Genomic DNA, 27,603 nt, shown 5'->3' with positions numbered 1-27,603 from the left:
GAGCTTCATTATTCCAGCCGGTCTCAGCCGCGAGGGTGGGAAACTCAATGGCGTAATGGCCTACCGTGCGAGTTCCCTGGCGAATTCACAGGAGTGAAGCTGATGCTGAAGATACTCGTCCTGGAACGTCAAACACCAACATGAAGGCACGGAGGAAAGCAGGGGAATCACTGATCAGGGGCGCCTCCTTCTCCCAGAGTGGAGAGGCCCAGGCCAGTGCCTCGTCAGAGAGAAGAGAAACAATGTAGGCCACCCGGGCTCGGTGCGTGATGAACATGGACAGTTATAATTCATATTGGATAGAGCATTGATTAAGGAATCCTCTGCATGCAATAGGGTTCCCACCATACCGTAGAGGAGTCGGGATCCGAGGTTCTCTGATCACTGGAGATAACGGACGCGGTATTGGAACCGCATCTGCAGTCTTCAAGTCCGGCTGATGGGTGCCAATGTGGGTAACTAAGTCTTGCACCGCTTCACACATCTGTGCCAGTTGTTGGTAGTGTAGGGCGAGGCGGTGCTCAAGATCCCCCAGTTATTGTCCTTGTAGGGTAACGGCTCGTGATACCTCAGCGGGGTCCGTGTTTGGGCCGAGCAAAATGTAACGATGCTCGTCTCAAGCAGGAAGCGGACCCGCAGGGCTGAGGTAGGAAGGTGAAAGAACTGACCTGAGCCGAGGGACAGAGTCCTGATAGAGTAGTGAGTCGTAAGCCGAAGGTCAGCGCTGGCAGCAGAGATGCGTAGTCGGTGTGGATGCAGAGGTCGAGGTACGTGAGCCGGGTCTGGTAACTTGAAGACAATAGGAAAACGCGTTGCTTGTTCTCAGCATGAACTGGAACGTTGCAACATCCCGCTGCCAGGACCAAAAATGGAATATCCTGCCACAGAGGGCGAGCAAGAGCAAAATCCTGAACCAGAATATGAAAACCCGGAATGGATTTTGCCAAACCTCATGGTATTATATCGCTATGCATGTTATAATTAGGCTTTGCATGGTATTATATCGCTATGCATGTTATAATTAGGTTCTGCATGGTATTATATCGCTATGCATGTTATAATTAGGCTCTGCATGGTATTATATCGCTATGCATGTGTTAATTAGGCTCTGCATGGTATTATATCGCTATGCATATTATAATTAGGCTCTGCATGGTATTATATCGCTATGCATGTTATAATTAGGTTCTGCATGGTATTATATCACTATGCATGTGTTAATTAGGCTCTGCATGGTATTATATCGCTATGCATATTATAATTAGGTTCTGCGTGGTATTATATTGCTATGCATGTTATAATTAGACTCTGCGTGGTATTATATCGCTATGCATGTTATAATTAGGCTCTGCATGGTATTATATCGCTATGCATGTTATAATTAGGTTCTGCATGGTATTATATCGCTATGCATGTTATAATTAGGTTCTGCATGGTATTATATCACTATGCATGTTATAATTAGGTTCTGCATGGTATTATATCGCTATGCATGTTATAATTAGGTTCTGCATGGTATTATATCGCTATGCATGTTATAATTAGGCTCTGCATGGTATTATATCGCTATGCGTGTTATAATTAGGCTCTGCATGGTATTATATCGCTATGCATGTTATAATACATGATGGACCAGGTAGAAGGGCTGATGTAAAAGTTAAAAGTTTACAAACTATTTCCCCTGTGTTACGCCTCTGCAAGCTCAGGTTTATAGATGTAATATGCACTGTTGGAGAATCTGCCCTGTGTGGGGTCCACCCTTGCATGGTCCCCCGGGGTTTATAAGGTCGTGTCCTTCTGCATGGTCCAGGACTGACCAACTGAACCGTTTGCCAGCTCCTTCATGGCAGCTCGTGCTCGGCGCTTGGCATCATCTGGGAAACGGCTGCTGTCCAGTAGGGCAGGGTAAGTGCACAGGGCCACTACCTGAAGGGGCAAGAGAAGGGGCATTAGTGAGCAGAGGATGAAGGGAGGTGCAGGGCCTCAATCCCCCCTTCCTCACACTAATCTATATGCACACACCAAGCGGCAGCTACAGAGAACGAGGGAGCGAGATCCGTATTGGCAGAGGAAGAAGTGTAGGAGAATGGAGAGGAAGGACGGAGAGAGAGGGAGGGGAAGGACGGAGAGAGAGGGTGGGGAAGGACGGAGAGGTGGAGAGAGGGAACGGAGAGATGGAGAGAGGGAGGACGGAGAGATGGAGAGAGGGAGAGAGGGAGGACGGAGAGATGGAGAGAGGGAGAGAGGGAGGACGGAGAGATGGAGAGATGGAGAGAGGGAGGACGGAGAGATGGAGAGAGGGAGAGAGGGAGAATGGAGAGAAGGAGAGAGGATGGAGAGAGAGAGGATGTAGAGAGAGAGGATGTAGAGAGAGGGGATGGAGAGAGAGGGGATGGAGAGAGAGGGTGAAGAGATGGAGAGGGAGAGTGGATAATTGGAGGATTGAGAGAGGGAATGGAGAGAGGGAGAATGGAGAGGGAGAATGGAGAGAGGGAGAATGGAGAGAGGGAGAATGGAGAGAGGGAGAATGGAGAGAGAGAGAATTGGAGGATGGAGAGAGGGAGGATGGGGAGAGAGTGTGGAGAATTGGAGGATGGAGAGAGAGTATGGAAAGAGGGAGGATGGAGAGAGGGAGAATGGAGAGAGGGAGGATGGAGAGAGGGTATGGAGAGAGTGTATGGAGAGAGGGAGACGATATGGAGAGAGAGGATGAAGAGAGGGAGAAGAGAGTGAGAAGAGATAGGGAGAGGGAGGATGGAGAGAGAGTATGGAGAGAGGAAGAAGAGATAGAGAGAGGGAGGATGAAGAGAGGGGACGGAGAGAGGGGACGGAGAGAGGGAACAGAGAGAGGGAGAAGGAATGCAGAGAGGAGGATGGAGAGAGGGAGAAAGAGTATGGAGAGAGGGCGAAGAGATAGAGAGAGGGAGGATGGAGAGGGAGGATGGATGGAGAAAGGGAGAAGAGAGAGGGGATGGAGAGGGAGGATGGTTTCTTGAACTCCATGTCTTGGGTTGGTGATCCAACAAACGTGCTGGGTTAGCCCAGCGCCGTTACGTCACACCCCGATTTTGCCGCTGGGAGACTTTCGACCCAAAAGTCTCTGTACTTTCTGTTCTGTGAGATTTGCTGCTGGAAGCTATTATTATATTATTATATTATTATATTATTATATTATTATATTATTATATTATTATATTATTATATTATTATATTATTATATTATTATATTATTATATTATTATATTATTATATTATTATACAATGAAAGTACCTTTAGGCTCCGCCCCAGTGTCAGCTGCTGCACGCACGCCTGGCGGCGTGGCCAAGACATCAGGCGGCCGGCTCGCCCTCATTGGCTGAACCGTCGCCGTGGCCAGCGATCTGCTGCCACTATCTTGTCTTTAGAAAATGTTGTCACATCGCGATCTCTCCACGCGCGCGCAGCAGCTACTGGGCCCGGCACCATAGGGGCGGATCTCGTTCCCGCCACGCACGCCGCTGCGCGCAGCAGCTACTGGGCCCAGCACCATAGGGGCGGATCTCGTTCCCGCCACGCACGCCGCTGCGCGCAGCAGCTACTGGGCCCAGCACCATAGAGGGGCGGATCTCGTTCCCGCCGCGCACGCCGCTGCGCGCAGCAGCTACTGGGCCCAGCACCATAGGGGCGGATCTCGTTCCCGCCACGCACGCCGCTGCGCGCAGCAGCTACTGGGCCCGGCACCATAGAGGGGCGGATCTCGTTCCCGCCACGCACGCCGCTGCGCGCAGCAGCTACTGGGCCCGGCACCATAGAGGGGCGGATCTCGTTCCAACCACGCACACCGCTGCGCGCAGCAGCTACTGGGCCCGGCACCATAGAGGGGCGGATCTCGTTCCCGCCACGCACGCCGCTGCGCGCAGGCAGCTACTGGGCCCGGCACCATAGGGGCGGATCTCGTTCCCGCCACGCACGCCGCTGCGCGCAGGTAGCTACTGGGCCCGGCACCATAGGGGCGGATCTCGTTCCCGCCGCGCACACCGCTGCGCGCAGCAGCTACTGGGCCCGGCACCATAGGGGCGGATCTCGTTCCCGCCGCGCACGCCGCTGCGCGCAGCAGCTACTGGGCCCGGCACCATAGGGGCGGATCTCGTTCCCGCCGCGCACGCCGCTGCGCGCAGCAGCTACTGGGCCCGGCACCATATAGGGGCGGATCTCGTTCCCGCCGCACACACCGCTGCGCGCAGCAGCTACTGGGCCCGGCACCATAGGGGCGGATCTCGTTCCCGCCGCGCACACCGCTGCGCGCAGCAGCTACTGGGCCCGGCACCATAGAGGGGCGGATCTCGTTCCCGCCGCGCACACCGCTGCGCGCAGCAGCTACTGGGCCCGGCACCATAGGGGCGGATCTCGTTCCCGCCGCGCACACCGCTGCGCGCAGCAGCTACTGGGCCCGGCACCATAGAGGGGCGGATCTCGTTCCCGCCGCGCACACCGCTGCGCGCAGCAGCTACTGGGCCCGGCACCATAGAGGCGGATCTCGTTCCCGCCGCGCACACCGCTGCGCGCAGCAGCTACTGGGCCCGGCACCATAGAGGGGCGGATCTCGTTCCCGCCACGCACGCCGCTGCGCGCAGCAGCTACTGGGCCCGGCACCATAGAGGGGCGGATCTCGTTCCCGCCGCGCACACCGCTGCGCGCAGCAGCTACTGGGCCCGGCACCATAGAGGCGGATCTCGTTCCCGCCGCGCACACCGCTGCGCGCAGCAGCTACTGGGCCCGGCACCATAGAGGGGCGGATCTCGTTCCCGCCGCGCACACCGCTGCGCGCAGCAGCTACTGGGCCCGGCACCATAGAGGGGCGGATCTCGTTCCCGCCGCGCACGCCGCTGCGCGCAGCAGCTTCTGGGCCCGGCACCATAGGGGCGGATCTCGTTCCCGCCACGCACACCGCTGCGCGCAGCAGCTACTGGGCCCGGCACCATAGGGGCGGATCTCGTTCCCGCCGCGCACACCGCTGCGCGCAGCAGCTACTGGGCCCGGCACCATAGAGGGGCGGATCTCGTTCCCGCCGCGCACACCGCTGCGCGCAGCAGCTTCTGGGCCCGGCACCATAGGGGCGGATCTCGTTCCCGCCACGCACGCCGCTGCGCGCAGCAGCTACTGGGCCCGGCACCATAGAGGGGCGGATCTCGTTCCCGCCGCGCACACCGCTGCGCGCAGCAGCTACTGGGCCCGGCACCATAGGGGCGGATCTCGTTCCCGCCGCGCACACCGCTGCGCGCAGCAGCTACTGGGCCCGGCACCATAGGGGGGCGGATCTCGTTCCCGCCGCGCACGCCGCTGCGCGCAGCAGCTACTGGGCCCGGCACCATAGAGGGGCGGATCTCGTTCCCGCCACGCACGCCGCTGCGCGCAGCAGCTACTGGGCCCGGCACCATAGGGGCGGATCTCGTTCCCGCCGCGCACGCCGCTGCGCGCAGCAGCTACTGGGCCCGGCACCATAGAGGGGCGGATCTCGTTCCCGCCGCGCACACCGCTGCGCGCAGCAGCTACTGGGCCCGGCACCATAGGGGCGGATCTCGTTCCCGCCGCGCACGCCGCTGCGCGCAGCAGCTACTGGGCCCGGCACCATAGAGGGGCGGATCTCGTTCCCGCCGCGCACACCGCTGCGCGCAGCAGCTACTGGGCCCGGCACCATAGGGGGGCGGATCTCGTTCCCGCCGCGCACACCGCTGCGCGCAGCAGCTACTGGGCCCGGCACCATAGGGGGGCGGATCTCGTTCCAACCACGCACGCCGCTGCGCGCAGGCAGCTACTGGGCCCGGCACCATAGGGGCGGATCTCGTTCCCGCCGCGCACACCGCTGCGCGCAGCAGCTACTGGGCCCGGCACCATAGGGGCGGATCTCGTTCCCGCCGCGCACGCCGCTGCGCGCAGCAGCTACTGGGCCCGGCACCATAGGGGCGGATCTCGTTCCCGCCGCGCACGCCGCTGCGCGCAGCAGCTACTGGGCCCGGCACCATATAGGGGCGGATCTCGTTCCCGCCGCACACACCGCTGCGCGCAGCAGCTACTGGGCCCGGCACCATAGGGGCGGATCTCGTTCCCGCCGCGCACACCGCTGCGCGCAGCAGCTACTGGGCCCGGCACCATAGAGGGGCGGATCTCGATCCCGCCGCGCACACCGCTGCGCGCAGCAGCTACTGGGCCCGGCACCATAGAGGGGCGGATCTCGTTCCCGCCGCGCACACCGCTGCGCGCAGCAGCTACTGGGCCCGGCACCATAGGGGCGGATCTCGTTCCCGCCGCGCACGCCGCTGCGCGCAGCAGCTACTGGGCCCGGCACCATAGAGGGGCGGATCTCGTTCCCGCCACGCACGCCGCTGCGCGCAGCAGCTACTGGGCCCGGCACCATAGGGGCGGATCTCGTTCCCGCCGCGCACGCCGCTGCGCGCAGCAGCTACTGGGCCCGGCACCATAGAGGGGCGGATCTCGTTCCCGCCGCGCACACCGCTGCGTGCAGCAGCTACTGGGCCCGGCACCATAGGGGCGGATCTCGTTCCCGCCACGCACGCCGCTGCGCGCAGCAGCTACTGGGCCCGGCACCATAGAGGGGCGGATCTCGTTCCCGCCGCGCACACCGCTGCGCGCAGCAGCTACTGGGCCCGGCACCATAGGGGCGGATCTCGTTCCCGCCGCGCACGCCGCTGCGCGCAGCAGCTACTGGGCCCGGCACCATAGGGGCGGATCTCGTTCCCGCCGCGCACGCCGCTGCGCGCAGCAGCTACTGGGCCCGGCACCATATAGGGGCGGATCTCGTTCCCGCCGCGCACACCGCTGCGCGCAGCAGCTACTGGGCCCGGCACCATAGAGGGGCGGATCTCGTTCCCGCCGCGCACACCGCTGCGCGCAGCAGCTACTGGGCCCGGCACCATAGGGGCGGATCTCGTTCCCGCCGCGCACGCCGCTGCGCGCAGCAGCTACTGGGCCCGGCACCATAGAGGGGCGGATCTCGTTCCCGCCGCGCACACCGCTGCGCGCAGCAGCTACTGGGCCCGGCACCATAGAGGGGCGGATCTCGTTCCCGCCGCGCACACCGCTGCGCGCAGCAGCTACTGGGCCCGGCACCATAGAGGGGCGGATCTCGTTCCCGCCGCGCACGCCGCTGCGCGCAGCAGCTTCTGGGCCCGGCACCATAGGGGCGGATCTCGTTCCCGCCACGCACACCGCTGCGCGCAGCAGCTACTGGGCCCGGCACCATAGGGGCGGATCTCGTTCCCGCCGCGCACACCGCTGCGCGCAGCAGCTACTGGGCCCGGCACCATAGAGGGGCGGATCTCGTTCCCGCCGCGCACACCGCTGCGCGCAGCAGCTTCTGGGCCCGGCACCATAGGGGCGGATCTCGTTCCCGCCGCGCACGCCGCTGCGCGCAGCAGCTACTGGGCCCGGCACCATAGAGGGGCGGATCTCGTTCCCGCCGCGCACACCGCTGCGCGCAGCAGCTACTGGGCCCGGCACCATAGGGGCGGATCTCGTTCCCGCCGCGCACACCGCTGCGCGCAGCAGCTACTGGGCCCGGCACCATAGGGGGGCGGATCTCGTTCCCGCCGCGCACGCCGCTGCGCGCAGCAGCTACTGGGCCCGGCACCATAGAGGGGCGGATCTCGTTCCCGCCACGCACGCCGCTGCGCGCAGCAGCTACTGGGCCCGGCACCATAGGGGCGGATCTCGTTCCCGCCGCGCACACCGCTGCGCGCAGCAGCTACTGGGCCCGGCACCATAGGGGCGGATCTCGTTCCCGCCGCGCACGCCGCTGCGCGCAGCAGCTACTGGGCCCGGCACCATAGGGGCGGATCTCGTTCCCGCCGCGCACGCCGCTGCGCGCAGCAGCTACTGGGCCCGGCACCATATAGGGGCGGATCTCGTTCCCGCCGCACACACCGCTGCGCGCAGCAGCTACTGGGCCCGGCACCATAGGGGCGGATCTCGTTCCCGCCACGCACACCGCTGCGCGCAGCAGCTACTGGGCCCGGCACCATAGAGGGGCGGATCTCGATCCCGCCGCGCACACCGCTGCGCGCAGCAGCTACTGGGCCCGGCACCATAGAGGGGCGGATCTCATTCCCGCCACGCACGCCGCTGCGCGCAGCAGCTACTGGGCCCGGCACCATAGGGGGGCGGATCTCGTTCCCGCTGCGCACACCGCTGCGCGCAGCAGCTACTGGGCCCGGCACCATAGGGGCGGATCTCGTTCCCGCCGCGCACGCCGCTGCGCGCAGCAGCTACTGGGCCCGGCACCATAGGGGCGGATCTCGTTCCCGCCGCGCACGCCGCTGCGCGCAGCAGCTACTGGGCCCGGCACCATATAGGGGCGGATCTCGTTCCCGCCGCGCACACCGCTGCGCGCAGCAGCTACTGGGCCCGGCACCATAGAGGGGCGGATCTCGTTCCCGCCGCGCACACCGCTGCGCGCAGCAGCTACTGGGCCCGGCACCATAGGGGCGGATCTCGTTCCCGCCGCGCACACCGCTGCGCGCAGCAGCTACTGGGCCCGGCACCATAGAGGGGCGGATCTCGTTCCCGCCGCGCACACCGCTGCGCGCAGCAGCTACTGGGCCCGGCACCATAGAGGGGCGGATCTCGTTCCCGCCGCGCACACCGCTGCGCGCAGCAGCTACTGGGCCCGGCACCATAGGGGCGGATCTCGTTCCCGCCGCGCACACCGCTGCGCGCAGCAGCTACTGGGCCCGGCACCATAGGGGGGCGGATCTCGTTCCCGCCACGCACACCGCTGCGCGCAGCAGCTACTGGGCCCGGCACCATAGAGGGGCGGATCTCGTTCCCGCCACGCACGCCGCTGCGCGCATCAGCTACTGGGCCCGGCACCATAGGGGGGCGGATCTCGTTCCCGCCACGCACACCGCTGCGCGCAGCAGCTACTGGGCCCGGCACCATATAGGGGCGGATCTCGTTCCCGCCGCGCACACCGCTGCGCGCAGCAGCTACTGGGCCCGGCACCATAGAGGGGCGGATCTCGTTCCCGCCGCGCACACCGCTGCGCGCAGCAGCTACTGGGCCCGGCACCATAGAGGGGCGGATCTCGTTCCCGCCACGCACACCGCTGCGCGCAGCAGCTACTGGGCCCGGCACCATAGGGGGGCGGATCTCGTTCCCGCCACGCACGCCGCTGCGCGCAGCAGCTACTGGGCCCGGCACCATAGGGGCGGATCTCGTTCCCGCCGCGCACACCGCTGCGCGCAGCAGCTACTGGGCCCGGCACCATAGAGGGGCGGATCTCGTTCCCGCCGCGCACGCCGCTGCGCGCAGGCAGCTACTGGGCCCGGCACCATAGAGGGGCGGATCTCGTTCCCGCCGCGCACACCGCTGCGCGCAGCAGCTACTGGGCCCGGCACCATAGAGGGGCGGATCTCGTTCCCGCCGCGCACGCCGCTGCGCGCAGCAGCTACTGGGCCCGGCACCATAGGGGCGGATCTCGTTCCCGCCGCGCACGCCGCTGCGCGCAGCAGCTACTGGGCCCGGCACCATAGGGGGGCGGATCTCGTTCCCGCCGCGCACGCCGCTGCGCGCAGCAGCTACTGGGCCCGGCACCATAGGGGGGCGGATCTCGTTCCCGCCACGCACGCCGCTGCGCGCAGCAGCTACTGGGCCCGGCACCATAGGGGCGGATCTCGTTCCCGCCGCGCACACCGCTGCGCGCAGCAGCTACTGGGCCCGGCACCATAGGGGCGGATCTCGTTCCCGCCGCGCACACCGCTGCGCGCAGCAGCTACTGGGCCCGGCACCATAGGGGGGCGGATCTCGTTCCCGCCGCGCACACCGCTGCGCGCAGCAGCTACTGGGCCCGGCACCATAGGGGGGGATCTCGTTCCCGCCACGCACGCCGCTGCGCGCAGCAGCTACTGGGCCCGGCACCATAGGGGCGGATCTCGTTCCCGCCGCGCACACCGCTGCGCGCAGCAGCTACTGGGCCCGGCACCATAGGGGGGCGGATCTCGTTCCCGCCGCGCACACCGCTGCGCGCAGCAGCTACTGGGCCCGGCACCATAGGGGGGGATCTCGTTCCCGCCGCGCACACCGCTGCGCGCAGCAGCTACTGGGCCCGGCACCATAGGGGCGGATCTCGTTCCCGCCACGCACACCGCTGCGCGCAGCAGCTACTGGGCCCGGCACCATATAGGGGCGGATCTCGTTCCCGCCGCGCACACCGCTGCGCGCAGCAGCTACTGGGCCCGGCACCATAGAGGGGCAGATCTCGTTCCCGCCACGCACACCGCTGCGCGCAGCAGCTACTGGGCCCGGCACCATAGGGGCGGATCTCGTTCCCGCCGCGCACGCCGCTGCGCGCAGCAGCTACTGGGCCCGGCACCATAGAGGGGCAGATCTCGTTCCCGCCACGCACACCGCTGCGCGCAGCAGCTACTGGGCCCGGCACCATAGGGGCGGATCTCGTTCCCGCCGCGCACGCCGCTGCGCGCAGCAGCTACTGGGCCCGGCACCATAGAGGGGCAGATCTCGTTCCCGCCGCGCACACCGCTGCGCGCAGCAGCTACTGGGCCCGGCACCATAGAGGGGCGGATCTCGTTCCCGCCACGCACGCCGCTGCGCGCAGCAGCTACTGGGCCCGGCACCATAGAGGGGCGGATCTCGTTCCCGCCACGCACACCGCTGCGCGCAGCAGCTACTGGGCCCGGCACCATAGAGGGGCGGATCTCGTTCCCGCCGCGCACACCGCTGCGCGCAGCAGCTACTGGGCCCGGCACCATAGGGGCGGATCTCGTTCCCGCCACGCACACCGCTGCGCGCAGCAGCTACTGGGCCCGGCACCATAGGGGCGGATCTCGTTCCCGCCGCACACACCGCTGCGCGCAGCAGCTACTGGGCCCGGCACCATAGGGGCGGATCTCGTTCCCGCCGCGCACACCGCTGCGCGCAGCAGCTACTGGGCCCGGCACCATAGGGGCGGATCTCGTTCCCGCCGCGCACACCGCTGAGCGCAGCAGCTACTGGGCCCGGCACCATAGGGGCGGATCTCGTTCCCGCCACGCACGCCGCTGCGCGCAGCAGCTACTGGGCCCGGCACCATAGGGGCGGATCTCGTTCCCGCCGCGCACACCGCTGCGCGCAGCAGCTACTGGGCCCGGCACCATAGGGGCGGATCTCGTTCCCGCCGCGCACACCGCTGCGCGCAGCAGCTACTGGGCCCGGCACCATAGAGGGGCGGATCTCGTTCCCGCCACGCACACCGCTGCGCGCAGCAGCTACTGGGCCCGGCACCATAGGGGCGGATCTCGTTCCCGCCGCGCACACCGCTGCGCGCAGCAGCTACTGGGCCCGGCACCATAGAGGGGCGGATCTCGTTCCCGCCGCGCACACCGCTGCGCGCAGCAGCTACTGGGCCCGGCACCATAGGGGCGGATCTCGTTCCCGCCGCGCACGCCGCTGCGCGCAGCAGCTACTGGGCCCGGCACCATAGGGGCGGATCTCGTTCCCGCCGCGCACACCGCTGCGCGCAGCAGCTACTGGGCCCGGCACCATAGAGGGGCGGATCTCGTTCCCGCCACGCACGCCGCTGCGCGCAGCAGCTACTGGGCCCGGCACCATAGGGGCGGATCTCGTTCCCACCACGCACGCCGCTGCGCGCAGCAGCTACTGGGCCCGGCACCATAGGGGCGGATCTCGTCCCCGCCACGCACGCCGCTGCGCGCAGCAGCTACTGGGCCCGGCACCATAGGGGCGGATCTCGTTCCCGCCGCGCACACCGCTGCGCGCAGCAGCTACTGGGCCCGGCACCATAGGGGGGCGGATCTCGTTCCCGCCGCGCACGCCGCTGCGCGCAGCAGCTACTGGGCCCGGCACCATAGAGGGGCGGATCTCGTTCCCGCCACGCACGCCGCTGCGCGCAGCAGCTACTGGGCCCGGCACCATAGAGGGGCGGATCTCGTTCCCGCCGCGCACGCCGCTGCGCGCAGCAGCTACTGGGCCCGGCACCATAGGGGGGCGGATCTCGTTCCCGCCACGCACACCGCTGCGCGCAGCAGCTACTGGGCCCGGCACCATAGGGGCGGATCTCGTTCCCGCCGCGCACACCGCTGCGCGCAGCAGCTACTGGGCCCGGCACCATAGGGGGGCGGATCTCGTTCCCGCCGCGCACGCCGCTGCGCGCAGCAGCTACTGGGCCCGGCACCATAGAGGGGCGGATCTCGTTCCCGCCACGCACGCCGCTGCGCGCAGCAGCTACTGGGCCCGGCACCATAGAGGGGCGGATCTCGTTCCCGCCGCGCACGCCGCTGCGCGCAGCAGCTACTGGGCCCGGCACCATAGGGGGGCGGATCTCGTTCCCACCGCGCACGCCGCTGCGCGCAGCAGCTAACACTGGGCCGCAGCCTTTATGTGCGATCTTTCTGTTACAGGATTCTAAATCTACATCTGTGGCATCCACAACACTATCACTGCACCCCAAAACTATCACTGCTCCCCAAAACTATCACTGCACCCCAAAACTATCACTGCACCCCAAAACTATCACTGCACCCCAAAACTATCACTATACCCCAAAACTATCACTGCACCCCAAAACTATCACTGCACCCCAAAACTATCACTGCACCTCAAAACTATCCCTGCACCCCAAAACTATCACTGCACCCCAAAACTATCACTACACCACAAAACTATCACTGCTCCCCAAAACTATCACTGCACCCCAAAACTATCACTGCACCCCAAAACTATCACTGCTCCCCAAAACTATCACTGCACCCCAAAACTATCACTGCACCCCAAAACTATCACTGCTCCCCAAAACTATCACTGCTCCCCAAAACTATCCCTACACTCCAAAACTATCACTGCACCCCAAAACTATCACTACGCCCCAAAACTATCACTACACCACAAAACTATCACTACACCACAAAACTATCAATGCACCACAAAACTATCACTGCACCACAAAACTATCACTACACCCCAAAACTATCACTGCACCCCAAAACTACCACTGCACCCCAAAACTATCACTGCACCACAAAACTATCACTACACCCCAAAACTATCACTACACCCCAAAACTATCACTGCACCCCAAAACTACCACTGCACCCCAAAACTATCCCTACACCCCAAAACTATCACTGCACCCCAAAACTATCCCTACACCACAAAACTATCACTGCACCACAAAACTATCACTACACCCCAAAACTATCACTACGCCCCAAAACTATCACTGCACCCCAAAACTATCACTACACCACAAAATTATCACTGCACCCCAAAACTATCACTGCACCCCAAAACTATCACTGCACCCCAAAACTATCACTGCACCCCAAAACTATCACTGCACCACAAAACTATCACTGCACCACAAAACTATCACTGCACCACAAAACTATCACTGCACCACAAACATTGCAACAGAAACGGGCTAATCCAGTGACCACTTCCTACTTATCCCAAACTTGTTAGACAATGAGGCACTCGCCCAAACCTCCCTGAGGTCATTAACTGATGGTACCCCGTCTCCCATATTCTTATTGCCGTAGTGGTGTCTAAACCTTTAAAGGGGAGAATTGAGTTGTTTGTAGTGGGGAGGAGGTGGGAGGTCACCTGTCGTAGGAAGGTGCACGGCTTCTGTCCCGTGGCTTGGAGGTCTCCAATGTGACAAGCGGTCATCTCTCCGAAAGGTCGTCCCACTCCCTACAAGAGTATGGAAGGGGGAACAGAGCAAAGTGGTGGGTCAGTGTCATTGTCATTCCGCCATAATGAAAACCCACCCACATCAAAAGCAGAGTTGTTATTGCGGAGTTGGGTGCTGTAAGGTCTGAGTGCAGGGACTATGATTTCACGTCAGGCACATGGAGTGAAGTAGCTGACAACTGGATATCTTCCTACTATACCGGATGGTGTTTCAGTTACCTGCCTAACACCACCACCCCTCCTGCTCACACTGACTACCATCTTCCATCCAGCCACGGATAAGTATCCTCATATACTGCTTGTGTATATCTACAGCAATATCTGGCTTCCTACCCTCCTGCAGTCTCCGCTGGTTTACAGACTGTCTCCCTTGAATGCTTTTTCACTATTTGAAGTGAGTGCAATCCCTGGCGGCCACTTTCTGCTTTGTAATAAATTGTCAATTTTACAAACAATATTATGCCTTGGAGCTGGCGCTTCTTTTTGTCTTTGTTTTTTAGATTCTCCTGATCTGGCTAGATCAACCAAGGAGCAGCCTAGTCCACATTGTGACAATTAATCTCTATCTGGCCTTTTTTTCTCATCTGTTTCCATCATTTGGACTGGTTTGTTCTCTGATATTCACGTTATATGGTTTTATTATTCTAATTTTCTTATTGCTTTAATTTTTATTTAGTAATATTATATAAGCACTATTTGATTATTTAATGATTTAGCCCTATTTACCATCACATTAGAACTCACTTATCCCACTTATAGAGCTACTCTTTGATTTTGATATATATATATATATATATATATATATATATATATATATAGAGAGAGAGAGAGAGAGAGAGAGAGAGAGAGAGAGAGAGAGAGAGAGAGAGAGAGAGAGAGAGAGAGAGAGAGAGAGAGAGAGAGAGAGAGAGAGAGAGAGAGAGAGAGAGAGAGAGAGAGAGAGAGAGAGAGAGAGAGAGAGAGAGATTGTATATATGGCCCATATCTCCATATTTTCCCTCTCCCCTTTTCTGCCAAACTGTGCCTCCATCTGTCTTCTCTTTCACCCACCTCTTCTCTACACCCTCCATACTTTTCTCTTCTACTCTTCTTCCTCACGTCTTCTCTCTCTCGCCTTCTATTTAGTGTGTATGTGTATATAGTATATATACTAAGTAGTCTTCTGGCATAAGACACTTTGCGTCACTGCAAGATACAGTACATTACAGCCCATTCAAGTCAATAGACAATAAGTCGTTTTTCAGTGTTGGGAGGTGTCTAATCGCAGAAGACTTCTTAGTAAATAGAGGCCAAAGTGACTTGCCCAAGGTCACAATGAGAGATGACACCGAGATTACCATTACCAGTTTAAATCTGACTCAGCAACTCTTATTATGGGACACCATCCATAAAATAAGAACTGTCCAACCACAACAGGCACATCTGTCCACACCACCCGCAACACACCCGGCTGGCACTTACTTGGAGAATTTCCCGTTCTGTCTCCGAAGCTCTGATGCCCAGAGATCCCAGGAAGGACACCTTGATGTCCCTAACTCTGGGATTTATGTTGTCCAAGGTCAACACCTTCTTTGGGGTCGTCATCTCCTCTTCAGCTGCAAACATTTAGAGGGTATCACTTCTACTGGGGGCCAACATCCTCCTTACTTAACTCTTTCACTGCAAGAGGTGCCTGCAATGTATTGTAGGCCCCTCTACAGGCAGAAGGTTTAACCCCCGATGATTTGCAACATACGTTGTATTAAAATGGAGCATTGTTCCTTTTCCATAGTTTATGATCTGTTTAAACGTTCAGTCCCATTTTTGCCCTAAAGCAAACCAATGACATTGAAGAGTAAATGGGTTAGGGGCATAGATATACTAAACGGTGCTACTGTATTCTATAAAACACCTTTCCGGCACGAGGAGACACTTCTCAATGTGACTAGCCGTAGTGTAATGACAGTCAGATTTCTCCCTGGATCAACATCCTTCCTTTGTTTTACTTTGCTAGTTGCATACAGAAGTAGATGAGGTTGAAAAAAGATACATGTCCATCAAATTTAGACAGATACTTATCCTATATTTGTATTTCCAGTATATTAATCTAGAGCAGGGTTTCCCAAACTTTTTTTTCCGTGACCCGGTTATTTTTGAACTTCTCCTTCGTGACCCACTAAAAATTTTATCGCCTATACTGGCCTATAGGGCTTGCACAGACACACACACAGCCACTGATACACACACACACACACACACATAGCCACTGATACACACACACACAGCCACTGACAGACACGCAGACACTGACACACGCAGCCACTGACACACGCAGCCACTGACACACACACTGATACATACACACAGCCTCTGATACACACACACGCAGCCACTGACACACACACGCAGCCACTGACACACACACGCAGCCACTGACACACACGCAGCCACACAGATACACACACACACTGATACACACACACACACACTGATACAGATGCACACACACACACACACTCGCTCTCCCCTATACCCACACACACTCGCTCTCCCCTATACCCACACAGACACAAACAGTGAATTACAGGCAACGACGGATGTGAGTGACTGGAGAGGGGGCCAGGGGCACTTGGGTGGGAGGGAGGGAAGGGGCCAGGGGCACTTGGGTGGGAGGGAAGGGGCCAGGGGCACTTGGGTGGGAGGGAGGGGGCCAGGGGCACTTGGGTGGGAGGGAGGGGGCCAGGGGCACTTGGGTGGGAGGGAGGGGGCCAGGGGCACTTGGGTGGGAGGGAGGGAAGGGGCCAGGGGCACTTGGGTGGGTGGGAGGGGACCAGGGGCACTTGGGTGGGTGGGAGGGGATCAGGGGCACTTGGGTGGGTGGGAGGGGACCACGGGCACTTGGGTGGGTGGGTGGGAGTTAGGGGACCAGGGGCACTTGGGTGGGTGGGAGGGAGGGTACCAGGTGCACTTGGGTGGGTGGGAGGGGACCAGGGGCACTTGGGTGGGTGGGAGGGAGGGGACCAGGGGCACTTAGGGGACCAGGGGCACTTGGGTAGGTGGGAGGGAGGGGACCAGGGGCACTTGGGTGGGTGGGAGGAGGGAGGGGACCAGGGGCACTTGGGTGGGTGGGAGGGAGGGGACCAGGGGCACTTGGGTTCGGGGGCCAGGGGCACATTTAGAGGGGGCCAGGCGCACTTTAGGGGGCATGGGGCACTTGGGTGGGAGGGAGGGAGGGGGCCAGGGGCACTTGGGTGGGAGGGAGGGGGCCAGGGGCACTTGGGTGGGAGGGGGCCAGGGGCACTTGGGTGGGAGGGGGCCAGGGGCACTTGGGTGGGAGGGAGGGGGCCAGGGGCACTTGGGTGGGAGGGGGCCAGGGGCACTTGGGTGGGAGGGGGCCAGGGGCACTTGGGTGGGAGGGAGGGGGCCAGGGGCACTTGGGTGGGAGGCAGTGACTGGGTGGGGTGACTTACCATGCCGCCGGACGCTTTCCCCTGCTGCCCCCGATATCCCCTGCTGCCCGGGACGGGAGGTGGGCTTGGGGGGACGGGAGGTGGGCTTGGGGGGACGGGAGGTGGGCTCGGGAGGGGGTGCCACGGGAGGTTAGCTCGGGAAGCAGGCTGCGGGGGGAAGCGGGCCGCAATAGGAGCTGGTACTTCCTCCTCCGTCCCACGTTGGGAGCGGGGGGGAGGAGGGAGCGGGGGGGAGGAAGGGAGCAGGCCCTGCGCAAGCGCGCGGGACCGCAGGGGGAAATCGCCGCCATTTTTTAAAAATTGAGCAGGAGGACGGGAGACACCGCGCGGCCAGCCTCGCTGCGACCCAGCAATTTTGGTGCCGTGGCCCGGTGCCGGGTCGCGACCCACCGTTTGGGAAACGCTGATCTAGAGGAAGGCAAACAAAAAACCCCAGTGAAAAAAACAACGATGTTTCATAAGGGTAAAAATATATTCATTTGTGACTCCAGTAATGATCCCACACTGTCCTGCTGTCACGAGATGGTCCCTGTCACAGACAGAGCCAAAAATGACATCATAAGAGGTGACGGCAGAGAGACGCAGAACATGGCGGCACACAGAGGGAACTCTGAACATGGCGGCACACACGGAGGGAACACTAAACATGGCGGCACACAGAGGGAACGCTGAACACGGCGGCACACACAGAGGGAACGTTGAACATGGCGGCACACAGAGGGAACGCTGAACATGGCGGCACACAGAGGGAACACTGAACATGGCGGCACACAGAGGGAACGCTGAACATGGCGGCACACACAGAGGGAACACTGAACATGGCAGCACACAGAGGGAACACTGAACATGGCGGCACACACAGAGGGAACACTGAACATTGCGGCACACAGAGGGAACACTGAACATGGCGGCACACAGAGGGAACGCTGAACATGGCGGCACACACAGAGGGAACGCTAAACATGGCGGCACACACAGAGGGAACGCTAAACATGGCGGCACACACAGAGGGAACACTGAACATGGCGGAACACACAGAGGGAACGCTGAACATGGCGGCACACACAGAGGGAACGCTGAACATGGCGGCACACAGAGGGAACGCTGAGCATGGCGGCACACAGAGGGAACACTGAACATGGCGGCACACAGAGGGAACGCTGAACATGGCGGCACACAGAGGGAACACTGAACATGGCGGCACACACAGAGGGAACACTGAACATGGCGGCACACAGAGGGAACGCTGAACATGGCGGCACACAGAAGGAACGCTGAAGGACACTTCCACCTTAGCTGTACCAGTGTTAAGTGTCCGTGACAAGACACCATGCGGTGACCTGCGGCCTGTGATCTGGGGTCTGGGACCAGACCACCATCATACTGAGAGACTCTGAAAGGAGAGACCCTCCAGCTGGAGTTCACCCCATGCAGAGGCGGACGCCTTGGTTGGATCAGACAGATACTTGTGTCATTCGGTGGTAACCGGTTACTGGAGTACCCGGGAAGGTATCCTCATCTACGTGCACCAACGGACACACACTCCACAGGTAGCGCTACTCCACACACCTTGGGTGGGCTTGACTCTGTGGACACCGGGTGGTTATGTACCTCTGTACGTTGGGGGATTTCACCGAGGTGACGTTGTGGTGTGGGGATACTGTGCGGGGCCCGTATGGTATTGGGTACACGGCGAGTACTGCTACATTATTGTGTTATATGTTATCAGTAAAGATAAGGTGTTATACCACCGTGTGTGTATATTTATTCTTTCCTGTGTGTTCCTGGGAAGGGGTTATCCAACTGCGCTTGGATCCCTCCCAGGTGGAGGCGGTGTCATCCGAAAGACCACAACCACCCCAGGCTCCCTGCAGCGGAGGATCGGGCCTCCTGTGAGCCTCTCCTCAGGTAACGCACCACAGGTAGTTTCCCTAGACAAGGGGGAAAGGGGGCTACATTTGGAGGCGCTGCTGAGAGTATCAGGACAGGCTTTCAGCGACGCAAGGCTGGAGGTTATGAAGTACGCTTCTAGAGTGAGTGCTGAAGAAAGAGTGAAGACAGGTGTAGTGTCCAGGGGAATCCGGCATACCATAATGGAGGCCCACCTTCCCTGCCACGGAACTGCAGACTACACGGTGTTGCCTGAGTAGAACCAAAAACGTAAATAGGCTTGGATGATACCCCAAAGTCTCTGATTTGTAGGAAACAGTGGATTTACCACCATAAGAGGCCACACTATCCGCGGTCTCATCATCTTCTGACCCAAGGTCAAAGTCCCAATCCCGCCAGTCCTGGGAAGGCTTTGCGGTGTTCTTGAGGCTATGGACTAGCTTTTTAGCCTTCCTATAGAATGAGGGCCTCGTAAACACATGGGGAGTGGTACTAGGAGGGACTAGGGCTGTAAAGTCCTGTAAGTCTCAGACCCTACCCTGACTGGATGCCACATACGTACCCTTAATGTCCGGTTCCGCAACCATACAGTGTTTCCTGACCATCACATGGTCCCGGTATCTGGCCATATCCGCAGGAGAAAATGAGGCTGTACGCACCGGATCCACAGATTTCCTGCGACACAGGTGAGCCCGCACACGATCCATAAAATGGTCCACACAGGTGGTAGATAAAGCGGTACTCACCGGAGCGGGCATCGGCCGTTCCTCTTCCGCTCCGGAGGTCGCTTTCAAAATGACGTCATCTGGATCCAGTCTCGTGGGATCCGAATAGAGGTCGAGGTCCCACACTGGAAGTACATCGACATCCGGTCTCTGCTTAGGTGTGTCGTCGCCATCCATGTAGGAAAAGGTACCTCTTCATCGGAAGTCTCCATCGGGTCCTGCTGGAGGTTAGGAGGTGGGCTCTCACCGCTCCACTGACTCGTCGGAACCCTGGGACTCATCGGATGGGATGCTGGTTCACCAACCAGGCCGCTGGGGTCCACCACCGTCAGGACGCTCATTCGCCGCTCAGGCCGCACCATCGCTGTCATCGGGACCGGACTCCGTCTGTAGGGATATACGCCGGTTGGTGTATCTACAGGGCAAGCTGTGTTGAGACAGAGGGCTATTGCTGGGTCTAAGTCGCCCTGAGGACTGGTAGGTGTATGATGCCTAAAGGGGGTTGTCAGGTTAGCGTGTGGCAGGGGCCTCTGGAGAGGGTCTGCGATGCCAGTGCCGCAGCAGTGCGGCGTATGATGCTGCTAGGGAGTGTCTTAAGAGGAGTGCCTGTTCCGCAGGTGCGTATACCCCTCTGTGAACAAAAAGTGAGGAATAGGTGCGCAACTACAAACAATATAAACGTGAAATCGTGATATATATATATATATATAACGTGACCTGGTAAACTCGAAATGAAGCGTCTGCAGCTGTGACACCAGGGATGGCTCAAATACCCCCTAATATGAACAGAATACACAAAAAACACAGCGCACAACGCTCATAGTGCATTAAAAATTATATTGTAAACCCATAAATAAGGTAAGTATTAAGCGTACATTAAAACAAATATAAACAAGCATGTCAGGGGTTAGTGTTACCCATGCACCAATCGGGACGACAGTGAAAATGTCTTCAGTGTAAACACACACGGCTCCTCCCGTCACGGTCACTCGATCTCAGACTGTGTCCTGGATAATCTCCAGCACGATCGTATGCAGTCCAGCAAGGCTCGTGATACAGACAGTGTCCTCCAGTCAGGCAAACTCCGCAGCAGCAGAGCACACGCTGTTCAGCTCTCCGGTCCGGCGCTTCCGGGTTCGTGACGTCACTCAGGAGCGTCAGCGCGTCGCAGTCTTTCCAGGCACTGTGTGAGCCCGCACAGGGGTATTGCAGAGTCCAGAGTTCATAAAACAATCAGTTTTTTCTTCCAACGCGTTTTGAAACCTTAACGGTCTCTTCATCAGGGAATATATACCCCTCTGCTGGAAGAACTACCAGAGCACCACTAGCCGTCAAGACACAGTAGACCACAGAGCACTCACAATGGACTGTGATCGAGTGCAGCGTGCAGGTAAGAGCGATGCTAGCCTGGGGTACAATCTACTCTCGGTAGACAGCTAACCATGTTCTGTGGAGACCTAAGAAGAACGGATTCTCGTAGGAATCGTGTGGACCCCGTGGGTTCAACCTTTATTTCATCCAAGATGGTGGTTCCCTCACAAGGGAACGCACCGCATGGACATTACTACGTAAAACGGCGGTTCCCGCCGAGACGGGGAACCGTATGTGGGAATTGCAGGAAAGTTGCACGCTTCCTCTTTGCACGATTCTGCGCAAGTCGGAACCGCGCCCATCCACTGTGACTGGCCCAGGGAGGAGTCGAAGTCCCACCCTGTTCCAGGGTGCCCCTACTCTAGACTCCACCAGAGAGAGGGGACACTGTGGTAACCAATCAAGAGAGACTGCCAGGTGCAGACCCCAGTAAGTGTGTATATTCTCTGTGTGTTGTGTTTCTGTGTGTTTCCGAGGTCTTATCCAAATAAACCTCATTTTATTCAACTGCCTTGTTTTGCCTTGTGACCGATCCCTTAAATATAAATGTATTTAAAGACTTGGTCTACCGTGACACTTAGAATCTGTGAGAATCTCGCGAACAGATTGGCTGAGAGATTATGATAGTATTTCAGAGTACATTCATGAAATACTACAGCCAATTCGAGCGTGGGAATATTCCTACCAGCCAATCAGAGCGCTGCCAGTCTATCTAAACCGGGCAAGCTCGGATTCGGAATCTGACAAGAAGCGCCAACTTGGCACCTCTGCCACTTGTCATGCAGAAGCCACCCGCTGAGTAAGGCTCCTCACAGTCTGGGTTGGGGCAAATGGTAGTCCGATGACTTCCATTCATCCCAGGACGTGAGTACTTGAGGCTAACTCCGCTGCCCAAATGGCTTTCACACCTTGGCAACCTCTGAGGCTTTCATGTCCGGGACCCGAGCAGACTTGGTGGCACCAAGCTTGGTAGCCACATGGTCTCTCGGAACCGTGGACCTGGAAGTACCCAGCTCATATACTGTCCACAAGCATGTATACACTTTTATACACTTTAATAAAATACATTTTCACATATTTCTTCTAAGTCCTTGGGTTATGGGGAATAGAATGAAAGAGCGCAGGCTCATTGTCACATTCCCCACACACTGAAACCCGGACTTAGACTTTAAAAACCCTCACAACCTTATGTGTGGTTAGAGTACCCCCGGAAACCCTATACCAGGTTCTGGGTAACTGGGCATCCCCTCATAACCTGGCGACCCCTTGACAGTTCCAGAGATACCTTACACCCCTATGCCCCATTTACCTTTCTGGTCCGTGCTGAAGCAGGGAATCCTAGCGGTGAGTCGCGCATGCATTTTCAAGGGGAGATTTTGCCGGGGTAATGTGCCTCAATGTATCCGTGAATCCGACCTGATTCCTGGGTACATTTTTGGGGTATCCAGCAACTCTGGAACCGGGCTACCTAGACACATTCTGACCAGACTTTCTCCGTAAACCACCCCCCCCCCCTCCAAAACTCATAGCCCCGCGATCTCTGCTCGCTAGCACTCCTGGGAAGGTAAGAACACATTTATTATCGCACAATTATTCACAATGCAGGCACAATAAAAATGTTCAAGAGCTGACACTCTAAAATCCCAAATATGGGTCAGGGGTAACCAAATGGGCTTAATACCTTTATTGAGCCGGGTTACCCCATCACCGTCCCTCTCTACTGGTTTTGCACGTAGTGCTTCATCAGGGGCATCACGTGATAGAGTTTAAATACCCCAGCTGTTGCACAAGACCACAGCCCTCAGAGGTGAATCTAATTCTGCTAAATCAGCCTGTCAGCAGCTGCGACCACTAGAGGTCACATGAGGCTGCGTCTTGGATCTGTTGGAGTGAGAAAGAGACACATCTTGGGGGTGAGGGGGGGGGCAGAGGTTCCTTGTGGCGCGGGTGTATAGTGCTGGTCCGGACCACCTACATCTACTATCCCTGGCTGTGTGACCCAAGGCTTCCTGGGGCTGCCTCCCATTTTTGCGCAATTGTAAGTTAAACTTTTAATTTATGGTTATATTAGTTTGTTACTAGCACTGGAGTTCTGCGCCCCGCGGACATTTGAAGCTGTGCCCTGTGTGTTTCACATGATGTGTTTGTGTGCAGCCTCTGGGTTTGGGGCTGCTTTAAATAAAGACTATTTGTGTTTGCGCAGTGCGCTTTCTGCGCTTTCTGCCTGTTCTTCCTTTGTTTTGTGAGCTTCCCGGAAAGGAGATCACTTTCTTTTAGGGGGTGTGGAGTTCCTCCGGCAGGCGGCTGCAAGAGTTTTAACCCCATCAGTGCAACACTACTGTTAGGACAGCCCCAGCGCGGAGCGTTATCTGTTTATCTGTAGACACGTAGGTAGCGGCGTATGAAAACTCACCAGCTTCTGGAAACCTGACAGGGACAGAAGAGGCAGCGCGGGTCTGCTCGCAGCTCGTACAGTACAGGAAGTGAGGGATGAACAGGTCACAGGGCAGAGCTAAGGCCGGTCCAAGGTGCATCCCGATCTCTGTTATCCTCTAATCTAATGTTAATCCATCAGTGCCAGGGGGCGTAATCCAGCAGGCGGCAGGCACCCGGGATAAAGGTGAAGTCCCACCTAGGCATTTCTTTTCTGTTTGGTGCGGTTACCTCAGATCTTTACATTTATAATCCCTAAACTGAACAACGTTTAAAAAGAGATGTGGTCGCTGTCACAGGAGAGTAACTCCTTAATACCGGGATCATATCACCGGGAGCAATACCGGGATCACTGAGCAATACCGGGATCATATCACTGAGCAATACCGGGATCACTGAGCAATACCGGGATCACTGAACAATACCGGGGTCATATCACTGAGCAATACCGGGATCCTATCACTGAGCAATACCGGGATCATATCACTGAGCAATACCGGGATCATATCACTGAGCAATACCGGGATCACTGAGCAATACCGGGATCATATCACTGAGCAATACCGGGATCACTGAGCAATACCGGGATCATATCACTGAGCAATACCGGGATCCTATCACTGAGCAATACCGGGATCATATCACTGAGCAATACCGGGATCATATCACTGAGCAATACCGGGATCACTGAGCAATACCAGGATCCTATCACTGAGCAATACCGGGATCACTGAGCAATACCGGGATCATATCACTGAGCAATACCGGGATCCTATCACTGAGCAATACCGGGATCATATAACTGAGCAATACCGGGATCACTGAGCAATACCGGGATCACTGAGCAATACCGGGATCACTGAGCAATACCGGGATCATATCACTGAGTAATACCGGGGTCACTGAGCAATACCGGGATCACTGAGCAATACCAGGATCACTGAGCAATACCGGGATCATATCACTGAGCAATACCGGGATCACTGAGCAATACCGGGATCACTGAGCAATACCGGGATCACTGAGCAATACCGGGATCACTGAGCAATACCGGGATCACTGAGCAATACCGGGATCCTATCACTGAGCAATACCGGGATCATATCACTGAGCAATACCGGGGTCACTGAGCAATACCGGGATCATATCACTGAGCAATACCGGGGTCACTGAGCAATACCGGGATCATATCACTGAGCAATACCGGGGTCACTGAGCAATACCGGGATCACTGAGCAATACCAGGATTACTGAGCAATACTGGGATCCTATCACTGAGCAATACCGGGATCATATCACTGAGCAATACCAGGATCACTGAGCAATACCGGGATCATATCACTGAGCAATACCGGGATCACTGAGCAATACCGGGGTCACTGAGCAATACCGGGATCCTATCACTGAGCAATACCGGGATCCTATCACTGAGCAATACCGGGATCATATCGCCGGGAGCAATATCGGGATCACTGAGCAATACCGGGATCATATCACTGAGCAAAACCGGGTTCACTGAGCAATACCGAGATCACTGAGCAGTACCGGGGTCATATCACTGAGCAATACCGGGATCATATCGCCGGGAGCAATATCGGGATCACTGAGCAATACCGGGATCATATCACTGAGCAAAACCGGGATCACTGAGCAATACCGGGATCATATCACTGAGCAATACCGGGATCACTGACCAATACCGGGATCATATCACTGAGGAATACCGGGATCATATCACTGAGCAATACCGGCATCACTGAGCAATACCGGGATCATATCACTGAGCAATACCGGGATCATATCACTGAGCAATACCGGGGTCACTGAGCAATACCGGGATCATATCACTGAGCAATACCGGGATCATATCACTGAGCAATACCGGGATCATATCACTGAGCAATACCGGGATCCTATCACTGAGCAATACCGGGATCACTGAGTAATACCGGGATCACTGAGCAATACCGGGATCATATCACTGAGTAATACCGGGATCATATCACTGAGCAATACCGGGATCATATCACTGAGTAATACCGGGATCATATCACTGAGCAATACCGGGATCACTGAGCAATACCGGGATCATATCACTGAGTAATATCGGGATCATATCACTGAGCAATACCGGGATCATATCACTGAGCAATACCGGGATCATATCACTGAGCAATACCGGGATCATATCACTGAGCAATACCGGGATCACTGAGCAATACCGGGATCGTACAGTATCACTGAGCAATACCGGGATCACTGAGCAATACCGGGATCATATCACCGGGAGCAATACCGGGATCATATCACTGAGCAATACCGGGATCATATCGCCGGGAGCAATATCGGGATCACTGAGCAATACCGGGATCATACAGTATCACTGAGCAAAACCGGGATCACTGAGCAATACCGGGATCATATCACTGAGCAATACCGGGATCACTGAGCAATACCGGGATCATACAGTATCACTGAGCAATACCGGGATCACTGAGCAATACCGGGATCATATCACCGGGAGCAATACCGGGATCATATCACTGAGCAATACCGGGATCATATCGCCGGGAGCAATATCGGGATCACTGAGTAATACCAGGCTCATATCACTGAGCAATACCGGGATCATATCACTGAGCAATACCGGGATCATATCACTGAGCAATACCGGGAAAATATCACTGAGCAATACCGGGATCACTGAGCAATACCGGGATCATATCACTGAGCAATACCAGGATCATATCACTGAGCAATACCGGGATCATATCACTGAGCAATACCAGGATCATATCACTGAGCAATACCGGGATCATATCACTGAGCAATACCAGGATCATATCACTGAGCAATACCGGGATCATATCACTGAGCAATACCGGGATCCTATCACTGAGCAATACCGGGATCACTGAGTAATACCGGGATCACTGAGCAATACCGGGATCATATCACTGAGTAATACCGGGATCATATCACTGAGCAATACCGGGATCATATCACTGAGTAATACCGGGATCATATTACTGAGCAATCCCGGGATCACTGAGCAATACTGGGATCATATCACTGAGTAATACCCGGATCATATCACTGAGCAATACAGGGATCATATCACTGAGCAATACTGGGATCATATCACTGAGCAATACCGGGATCACTGAGCAATACCGGGATCATACAGTATCACTGAGCAATACCGGGATCACTGAGCAATACCGGGATCATATCACCGGGAGCAATACCGGGATCATATCACTGAGCAATACCGGGATCACTGACCAATACCGGGATCATATCACTGAGGAATACCGGGATCATATCACTGAGCAATACCGGGATAACTGAGCAATACCGGGATCATATCACTGAGCAATACCGGGATCCAATCACTGAGCAATACCGGGATCACTGAGCAATACCGGGATCATATCACTGAGCAATACCGGGATCCTATCACTGAGCAATACCGGGATCATATCACTGAGCAATACCGGGATCACTGAGCAATACCGGGATCATATCACTGAGCAATACCGGGATCACTGAGCAATACCAGGATCATATCACTGAGCAATACCGGGATCACATCACTGATCAATACCGGGGTCACTGAGCAATACCGGGATCATATCACTGAGCAATACCGGGATCACTGAGTAATACCGGGATCACTGAGCAATACCGGGGTCATATCACTGAGCAATACCGGGATCATATCACTGAGCAATACCGGGATCCTATCACTGAGCAATACCGGGATCACTGAGCAATACCGGGATCATATCACTGAGCAATACCGGGATCATATCACTGAGCAATACCGGGATCATATCACTGAGCAATACCGGGATCACTGAGCAAAACCGGGATCACTGAGCAATACCGGGATCACTGAGCAATACCGGGATCATATCACTGAGTAATACCGGGGTCACTGAGCAATACCGGGATCACTGAGCAATACAAGGATCACTGAGCAATACCGGGATCCTATCACTGAGCAATACCGGGATCATATCACTGAGCA

General features: G+C 57.6%; 1 protein-coding gene across 1 annotated transcript in view; it reads right to left on the bottom strand.

The window, feature by feature from the left end:
- LOC142474485 (alanine aminotransferase 2-like) overlaps positions 1-23,648 on the bottom strand; it is an 89,220-nt gene extending 65,572 nt beyond the window's left edge. The window contains exons 1-4 of the mRNA XM_075580870.1: positions 23,551-23,648; positions 15,164-15,297; positions 13,613-13,702; positions 1,818-1,926 (exon numbers count right to left, since the gene is read on the bottom strand). Coding sequence (XP_075436985.1) covers positions 1,818-1,926; positions 13,613-13,702; positions 15,164-15,286 — 322 coding nt within the window. The 5' untranslated portion in view covers positions 15,287-15,297; positions 23,551-23,648. The remainder of the gene's footprint in view (positions 1-1,817; positions 1,927-13,612; positions 13,703-15,163; positions 15,298-23,550) is intronic.
- Between the last annotated feature and the right edge of the window lie 3,955 nt (positions 23,649-27,603).

Source organism: Ascaphus truei, chromosome 2 (assembly GCF_040206685.1).
Source record: "Ascaphus truei isolate aAscTru1 chromosome 2, aAscTru1.hap1, whole genome shotgun sequence".
Lineage (NCBI taxonomy): Eukaryota > Metazoa > Chordata > Amphibia > Anura > Ascaphidae > Ascaphus > Ascaphus truei.
Note: the sequence above shows the minus strand (reverse complement) of the source record. Positions and strands in the feature narration are given on the sequence as shown.